The sequence below is a fragment of the Lipotes vexillifer genome, unplaced genomic scaffold (genome assembly GCF_000442215.2).
Source record: "Lipotes vexillifer unplaced genomic scaffold, Lipotes_vexillifer_v1.1 scaffold253, whole genome shotgun sequence".
NCBI classification, from domain to species: Eukaryota; Metazoa; Chordata; class Mammalia; order Artiodactyla; family Lipotidae; genus Lipotes; species Lipotes vexillifer.
Window position 1 is genome coordinate 384,074 of NW_006780322.1, and position 8,822 is coordinate 392,895.

Here is an 8,822-nt window from a genome sequence, read left to right on the forward strand (position 1 = left end):
CTAATGAGTATGGTTTGCAAGACACGAAATAAGCATTTTTTTGAGATGTAATAAGCTAGTACATATAGTACACTAATCGTAAGTGTACATATGTATAAACTGTATAACCTTACATATACACCTGTATAAACCACCACTCATATCAAGATAGAGAGCATTTTCAGCATTACATAAAGTTCCCTCCTGCCCCTGCCCAGTCTGTATAGGCCCCAGGGGTAAACTCTATTCTGACTTCTGTCATCATCAATTTAGTCTGCTCTTGAACTCCATTATGTGTGGAATCCAGCAGTATGCAATCTAGTCCGGCTTCTTTCATGCAGCATAATATTAAATGGATTCACCCATGTTGTTGCATGTACCAGTAGTTCCTTTTCTTATTGCTGGGTAACATCCCATTATGAATATAACACAATTTATCCATTCTACTGGTGATGGGCACTTCGGTTATGTCCAGGTTTTAACTATTATAAATAAAACTAATGCTTTTTTTTTTCTTTCTTAGAGAATTCTCATTCTTTCTCACTCTCATACATGCACAGCCCTCACACAGGTACTGGAGCAGGCCAGTCCCCTCTGGGAGGTCTGGCCATTGGTCTCCCCTCGCCTCTCTCTTGTGGGCACGTGTTTTCTGGGGAAGTCAATTTTGTCATGGGTGGGGGATACGGGTTGGAGGTGGGGAGGGATACCAACCTCCTAAGGCTTGCTCCCTCTCTTCTAGCCTCCTTGCCCCTGGCCGCCAGCGCCCTGAGTCTGCCTGACCCCTCAGGGGGGCTCGCCCGCGGCCCCCCATGAGCGCGCCCGGCTGACCCGCAGGGCGGCCGCGGTGGAGCCCGGGAGCCGCGGGTACGGCAGGACCATGGCCTCGCTGGACCTGCCCTACCGCTGCCCCCGCTGCGGGGAGCACAAGCGCTTCCGGAGCCTGTCGTCGCTGCGCGCGCACCTGGAGTACAGCCACACGTACGAGACGCTCTACATCCTCTCCAAGACCAACAGCATTTGCGACGGCGCCGCGGCGGCCGCGGCTGCCGCCGCCGCCGCCGCCGCCTCCGGCTTCCCTCTGGCGCCTGAGCCTGCCGCCCTGCTGGCCGTGCCAGGCGCCCGGCGCGAGGTCTTCGAGAGCACGTCCTTCCAGGGCAAGGAGCAGGCGGCTGGGCCGTCCCCAGCGGCGCCACACCTGCTGCACCACCATCACCACCATGCACCCCTCGCCCACTTCCCTGGCGACCTGGTGCCCGCCAGCCTGCCCTGCGAGGAGCTGGCTGAGCCGGGCCTCGTGCCCGCCGCCGCCGCGCGCTACGCGCTCCGCGAGATCGAGATCCCGCTGGGGGAGCTATTCGCCCGCAAGTCCGTGGCCTCCTCGGCGTGCTCGACGCCGCCGCCCGGGCCTGGCCCCGGGCCCGCCTCTGCCTCGCCCGCGTCTCCCTCGCCCGCCGATGTGGCTTACGAAGAGGGCCTGGCTCGCCTTAAGATCCGCGCGCTGGAGAAGCTGGAGGTGGACCGACGGCTGGAGCGGCTGAGCGAGGAGGGGGAGCAGAAAATCGCGGGCCAGGTGAGAAGCTGGAGGTGGACCGACGGCTGGAGCGGCTGAGCGAGGAGGTGGAGCAGAAAATCGCGGGCCAGGTGGGCCGGCTTCAGGCCGAGCTGGAGCGCAAGGCGGCGGAGCTGGAGACTGCGCGGCAGGAGAGTGCGCGGCTGGGGCGCGAGAAGGAGGAGCTGGAGGAGCGCGCTTCCGAGCTCTCGCGTCAGGTGGACGTGAGTGTGGAGTTGCTGGCCTCGCTCAAGCAGGACCTGGTGCACAAGGAACAGGAGCTGAGCCGCAAGCAGCAGTGAGTGGCCCGAAGGGCCTTGTTGGTGGGTGTGTCCGCGAATGTTCCTGAGTAGGTGACCACGCGTGTCACTGTGCCGCCGCCACCACCGTGAGTGTGGCTATGTATGTGCCCAAATTATATGGGATCTGTGGCCACTAGCATGTAATGGTGGTGTGCGTGTGGCCAAGAGTGTCATGAAGGTGTGTGTTTAGGACTCTGAGTCCATGGCAGTGTGACCGCGTGTGTAAAGACGGTTTCTCTTCCTTCTCTGTCCTCCTACCAAGGCCAGTTCCTGATTGTGACACCAGATCGTCTTTTGCCTACTCAAAGACATGGCTCAATTCTCCCCTCTCCCTTTGCCCCTGTCAGGTTTTCCCTATCTACTGTATCATTACTGAAAACATACAGACATACGGTCCTTTCTCCACTCTGCCTAACCCTATCTCCCCCTTAAGCTACCGCCCTTTCTCTCCTCCTTACAGAAAAACTCCTTGAAAATATTGTTTCTACTCCTCATCTTCAATTTCTTTCCCCACTTTCTCTCTTGAACCCACTCTGATCAGTTGTCCACCTCCATCACTATGCTCCATGTCATAAATGACCTTCTGTTACTGAGGCCAAGTCATCATCTTACTTGGCCCATTGGCAGCATTTGACACAGCTGATCCTTGAAACGCCTTTTTAACTTGGCTTCTAAGACACCCTCCTTGGAATTACCGTCTCTCTTTCAATTGGCTTCTTTTCAGTCTTTGCTGGCTTCTCCTCATTCCTCTGGTCTTTCAGTGTAGAATTATGAAGTACACAGATGTTGTTTATTTGTCCCCATTGTGATATAAGTTCCATGGGGGGCAGGAATTTTTCTCTGCTTTGTTCACTGATGGACACCCCAACACCTAGAATGGTGCCTGGCACCTAGAAGGTGCCTGTAAATGGTGAATGGATGCATGAACAACTATGAATGCACTCGAGAGTAAATACTCACATGACTGTTAAGTGTACTGTGTGTCGGTGCAACTCTTGGAGGTTGGGGCAACTATAAATGTGCTTTTCTGAATCTGAGAATGTTTCTGAAAGTGTGTGTGTTTGAATGTGTTGGTAGGACTGTGCCTCAGACTGTGTGCCTGTGAATGAACGGGATACAAGTACGTGTACATGAGCGTGGGGGGCTGTCTGCTGGGCTATGTGGACTGTAAGTGTGTGGCCGTGAGTGTTTCTGGAGAGGGGAGGTGGCTGTGTGTGACTGAGCACACCTGTGAGTATTTCTGTGGGGAGCAGTGGTGTCTGGTTGTGTTTGGGCCTGGGTTGGTGGGGTGTGCGTGTATGACTCGGAGCATGAGCTTGCATTTCTGTGTGTGCCGTTGTGTTGTGTGGGGCAGTGTTGCTGGGTGTGTTCTGTGTGTACCCACGTGACCACGAGTGGACCCTGCGGCCAGCTGTGCCCCTGTCTCTCCCTACCACTCAGGGTCTCCTCCGGAGGGTGGGTGGGCAGCCAGGCCAAGGCACTGGGGTAAAGAGACTGCTCCGGGCCCAGGGAGGTGGTGCAGATTGACCAGTTCCTGAAGGAGACAGCGGCGCGGGAGGCCAGCGCCAAGCTGCGGCTGCAGCAGTTCATCGAGGAGCTCCTCGAGCGGGCCGACCGCGCTGAGCGGCAGCTGCAGGTCATCAGCAGCAGCTGTGGCAGCACTCCCAGTGCCAGCCTGGGCCATGGAGGTGGGGGAAGTGGTGCTGGGCCCAGTACCCGGGGCCCAGGCAGGACGGTGAGTGCCCACCTGCCTTCCCTCCTCCACCTGCACACCTGACCCCCTACAACCATGCCTCACACATGGCCTGACAACCCCCCGCCCCACGATGCTCCGTGCTTCCTTCTTTGGCTCTTCCCCATGAGCAGATTCCAGGCCTGAAGTTGGGGTCCAGGAATAGGGGAGCCCCTCTGACAGCAGAAGTGCCAGCCCTGAGGCTGTAGTGAGATACCATCCAGCAACCCCAGTCCTCAGGCAGGGGTTTGCCTCTGCCCATCCCTGCAAATGAGAGCCCAGTAGCCACAGGCCGGGGTCTGGGGTGCTTGGTGGGTGTGGGGAGGGGGCTGGGGAGCCTGCCTTTCTGGGCTGTCTATCTGTCTACTTGTCCATCTTTCCCAACTGTTCTCCTTCTCTCTTCTCCACCCACCCCTTCTCTCCATCTTGTACCCTGTTTCTCCTGTTCCTTCTCATCCTCTGGCCTCCTCTGCCCCTCTGCCCTTCCCTCCCACTCTGGGGGCCCACAGCGAGAACACCACGCGGGCCTGGCCATGCCTAGCACGTACGCAGTGTCACGGCATGGCTCCTCTCCCAGCACAGGGTAAGCCGCGGGCCTGGCCCGCCCCACACAGCCCACCCTCCCCCTGGAAAGATCCACTGGCCCGCTGGCTGGCTGGCCCATCTGGGCCGTGGCTTCCCCTTCTCCCCCCGTCCTCCTCAGGTCACCTCTGTCTGGCTTTCCACACTCAGAGGGGACTCTTGGAAAGTAAGGTGGGTGGGTTGCCTTTGGCCAGTGGTGGGGTGGCATGGGGAGTTCAGGCAGGCCTAGGACCCCTTGCTCCTCACCACCTGGTCCACCCTACCCCAGGGCCTGCAGTCGCATCCCAGCTGCATCCCAGAGCTCAGGCTGCTATGACAGTGACAGTCTGGAGCTGCCCCGGCCAGAAGAGGGGGCCCCTGAGGACAGTGGCCCCGGGGGCTTGGGCACACGGGTCCAGGCTGCCAATGGCGGCTTGGAACGGGCCCAGCCCCCTCGCAGCTCAGGCCTGCGGCGCCAGGCCATCCAGAACTGGCAGCGCAGACCTCGCCAACACAGCACGGAGGGGGAGGAAGGTGACGTCTCGGATGTGGGCTCCCGAACCACCGAGTCAGAGGCTGAGGGCCCCTCGGATGCCCCCCGCCCTGGGCCTTCTATGGCTGGGCCGTTGAGCAGCTGCCGGCTCTCTGGTGAGTCTCGGGAGGGGGACTGAGAGGCCAGTCTTTCCATGGTGCCGGGCGCTCTCAGGGGACACAGGGCTGAGGCAGTAAATCTCCTGGGCTCCTGCACCGCCTTTTGCCTTGCCTCAGACTTCCCACAATGAGAGTGACAAACTCCCTCCCACACAGGGCCCAGCAAGTTTGGAGCAGGAGCTGCTGGGACAGGGCGGTGCTGTAGCACAGGGGCACTCAGGTTGGGTATTGCACAAGGATGCCACAGCTAAGGGGGTCACTTCACATGACATTCACAGGAGAGGAGTTGAGTGTTCAAACTGAAGCCTGGGGACAGCAGGGCGAACCCTCTCCTGTATCCATACAAAGCCATGTGCATATGTGAGTGGTTCAGGGTCAGGAGCCTGGAGAGTTCAGGTCAGGGTGCATGGCTGTGCCTTGGTGACTGCTCTGGGCAACCTCTCGCCTGCATTCTGTTCACAGATGCAGGGTTTCTATCCAAGCCCCTTCCTTCTCCAACCTTGACTCAGTCACCTCATCTAGGGGATGACTTTGGACTATGTGATGATATATGACCTTAAAAAGAAAGTTCCCTTGAGGAAGGGCCACCTTTTTCTAATTTGCAAAATTAGGAATGAGGGTGATGCAGAGGAGGGGGGAGCAGAGGCCCTTTGTCCCTCCTCCCAAGTTGCTGGTCCCCTGGCATGGTTCTGTCACGCCCATTCCTCCTGCAGCTCCTACCCTACCCCAGCTCCCCACCCATACCCCACACTGACCTTTGACCCTGTGATATTGTACAGCCCGCCCTGAGGGAGGCAGTGGGCGGGGTCGGCGAGCTGAGAGGGGCAGCCCCTCGCGCTCCAATGAGGTCATCAGCCCGGAGATCCTCAAGATGCGAGCTGCCCTGTTCTGCATCTTCACCTACCTGGACACGCGCACACTGCTACATGCCGCCGAGGTCTGCCGGGACTGGCGCTTTGTGGCCCGCCACCCTGCCGTCTGGACACGGGTGCTGCTTGAGAATGCCCGCGTCTGTTCCAAGGTGCCTGTCCCTGCCTGCCGCCCTGCCTTCCCAATCACCCTTGCTGTGAACCCACCTTTTTCCTGGCAGAGTCTGGCCCTGCAAGGTCTGGTCCTTGCAACCTTTTCAGCACCCCGGCTCCAACCTGACTCCCCCGAAATGCTCTTGTGAGGCCTCCTATCCTGGGGCTGGTCCACTTCCAGCCAACCAAACTCAGATCCCCTCATCCCCAGGTAACCCCTCTCTCCCTGCAGTTCTTGGCAATGCTGGCTCAGTGGTGCACCCAGGCGCACTCCCTGACACTGCAGAACCTGAAGCCCCGGCAGCGGGGCAAGAAGGAGAGCAAAGAGGAGTATGCCCGGAGTACCCGGTGAGGCCACGGTGGGTGGTTGGGGGTTGCTTCTGGGCTGCAGACTGAGAGTGATGTTGGGATGCTTCCCAGAGGAGGAGCTGGCCACAAACAGTGCCCTGACCTCTTGGCTATCCCCAGGGGCTGTCTGGAAGCAGGGCTAGAGTCTCTGCTGAAGGCAGCTGGGGGGAATCTGCTGATCCTGCGCATCTCCCACTGTCCCAACGTCCTCACTGACCGTTCGCTCTGGCTGGCCAGCTGCTACTGCCGCGCCCTGCAGGCTGTCACCTACAGGTGGGTCCACACTGCAAGAAGCAAGGCCTCAGGCCCCAGGAATCCCTGGGCTCTGCATACCCTTCCCCCAGGGCTCTCGGGCAAAGGGACCCAAGAGCTCTGTGGCCCAGGGGAAAGGAGCAGAGGCCACCAGAGTTGGTGGCCCAGCTTTGTCTTTTCAACAGAAGCGCCACAGACCCGGTGGGCCATGAGGTCATTTGGGCCCTGGGCGCAGGCTGCAGAGAGATTGTCTCCCTCCAGGTGGCGCCACTTCACCCCTGGTGAGCCCAGGCATGGGTGGGGAAGGGCAGGGTTGGGGCTGGGTGTGGGGCTGAGGACTGAGCAGATCTGGGCCCATTCCATATGCAGTTTGGGGTGACAGATTCACATTCATCAGTCTGTGTCTTTAGGCGACAGGAGCAGGGCTTCAGAATCAGACTTGGGATCATGTCCTGGCCGGCTAGCAGTGTGACTTTGGGCTACCCAGTCGTGCGTTAGTTTCTCAACTGTAAAGTGAAGGTGGTATTAGATCTGTCGATCTTATTAGGACTATAGCTGGCTCAAATGAGATGTGTGCATAAAGGCTGCAGAGCCCACAGTCGGCTGCTTCCCACACTAGCTGGAAATAGCCAGGTTTGTTTGGCTCATGAAAGGCAGTTCAGGGAGGTCATTGTATAATGTACAAAAGAGCTGGTTTTCCGAGAATCCAGGGTGTGAGATCATTCATCGCTTTACTTGGAATTTCTCAAACATACCAGGCTTTTTCACTCCCTGTGCCTGCCCTTCAAGCCCCTCTCCACGTGACATCTCCTTCCGGATCCCCCAGTGTCCTGTCACTAACACCCTGGTAGAATTTGTCACTGCTCCCCTGTCTCCATTCCTCTGAGATGAATGGCCCCTGCTGTAGTCCATTTTACAATAATTTTTCTGTATTTAAGTCTATACCAGACTCATGTTTCTAAGGGCAGAGGCTGTGAATGTCCATTTCTGTATCCCTGGTAATGAGCACGTGGCAGATGCTGGGTGATTGTTAAATGATGAAGTGTTCAGGGAAGGAGCAAGTGTGGTGTGAGTGGTGGGCAGGGCCCAGTGAGCAATGAGTGTGGAAAGGAAGGTTTGGGCCAAGGTCGGAAGGCCTTGCCTAAGGGGTTTTAGATGTTTGCATTTTGTCTAGAAAGCACTGGGAAGCCACTGGGGGATTTTAGGTCTTAAAAAATGGGATGACATCAGACTAGGAATGTTCTGTGTCATCCCCCCCACTGCCCACCTCTTGGAGGCAGGGACCATGTCTCTCACAGGGACCACTGTGTCCCCAGGGCCCAGCTCAATTGTTCTTGGTCATGACAGGCACTTGCGAAGCTTCTGTTGAATGACTGAGTGAAAGGATATGGGAGTGAGTGGCTGGCTATCAGCAGCCGTTGGATGAACTGACAGGGAGACTAGTTGTATACTCAGATGAATATGGATGGTGGTCTGAACTGTGGGTTGAAGAGTTATTCAGGAATCAGAATCTGCAGGTCCTGGCGGGAGGTGAGGGGGAGGAGTCAGGGAAGATCCCAGGTTTCTGACTTGAACAGCTGGGTGGTTGGTGGGGCCTCGCCTTTGAGGGGCGGGTCCTGACAGAGGAGCAGGCTCAGGGTATCATGCAGCCAGGGGCTTCCCTGACAGCCCTCCCTCCACCCTGTTCTCCAGCCAGCAGCCCACGCGCTTCAGTAACCGCTGCCTACAGATGATCGGTCGCTGTTGGCCCCACCTCCGGGCCCTGGGGGTCGGGGGTGCTGGCTGTGGGGTGCAGGGCCTGGCATCACTTGGTGAGTCTTTCCTTGGGACTGGGGTAGGGGGTGATGGGAAGCAGGCGTGGATGCAACACTGAAATCCCAGAGGGACTCAGGGCTGCAGCCTGGGTGGTGGCAGGAGGTGACCTGGGGTTGTTTGTCAGCAGGACCTTTTGCCTCTTCTTCCCTCTTCCTAGCGAGAAACTGCATGCGACTGCAGGTCTTGGAGCTGGACCACGTGTCGGAGATCACCCAAGAGGTGGCGGCTGAGGTCTGCCGGGAAGGCCTGAAGGGACTGGAGATGTTGGTGCTCACAGCCACCCCTGTCACCCCCAAGGCCCTGCTGCATTTCAACAGTGAGTGATGGGGAGCGTGGGGTGGGGTCCCAGTGTTGCCTCTTACCATGTCTTGTCAGCAAGTAGCATAACTGACTTCCTCTGGCTCCTAGTTAGCAAACACCAGCACTGGGGTCAGATTGACCAGGGTTCTAGTCCTGGCTTTGCCACCAGTACCTTCTGAGGCCAGTGTGGCATTTAAGGCCTGCCAGCATCTGACCCAAATGGTTCAGTTCAGTGGATATGTATTGCCCTGTGCTCTGTCCACGTTGGAGGCATGAGCTGTTCAGCACCATCTACCATCTACCCCTACACG

At 57.9% G+C, this 8,822-nt stretch overlaps 1 protein-coding gene across 1 annotated transcript in view; it reads left to right on the forward strand.

Annotated features, from left to right (window-relative positions):
- Positions 1 to 856: 856 nt before the first annotated feature.
- FBXO41 (F-box protein 41) overlaps positions 857 to 8,822 on the forward strand; it is a 9,759-nt gene continuing 1,793 nt past the window's right edge. Inside the window, exons 1-11 of the mRNA XM_007453365.1 lie at positions 857 to 1,492; positions 1,564 to 1,826; positions 3,340 to 3,565; positions 4,072 to 4,145; positions 4,413 to 4,771; positions 5,554 to 5,795; positions 6,029 to 6,144; positions 6,265 to 6,417; positions 6,582 to 6,677; positions 8,089 to 8,207; positions 8,369 to 8,527. Coding sequence (XP_007453427.1) covers positions 857 to 1,492; positions 1,564 to 1,826; positions 3,340 to 3,565; positions 4,072 to 4,145; positions 4,413 to 4,771; positions 5,554 to 5,795; positions 6,029 to 6,144; positions 6,265 to 6,417; positions 6,582 to 6,677; positions 8,089 to 8,207; positions 8,369 to 8,527 — 2,443 coding nt within the window. The remainder of the gene's footprint in view (positions 1,493 to 1,563; positions 1,827 to 3,339; positions 3,566 to 4,071; positions 4,146 to 4,412; positions 4,772 to 5,553; positions 5,796 to 6,028; positions 6,145 to 6,264; positions 6,418 to 6,581; positions 6,678 to 8,088; positions 8,208 to 8,368; positions 8,528 to 8,822) is intronic.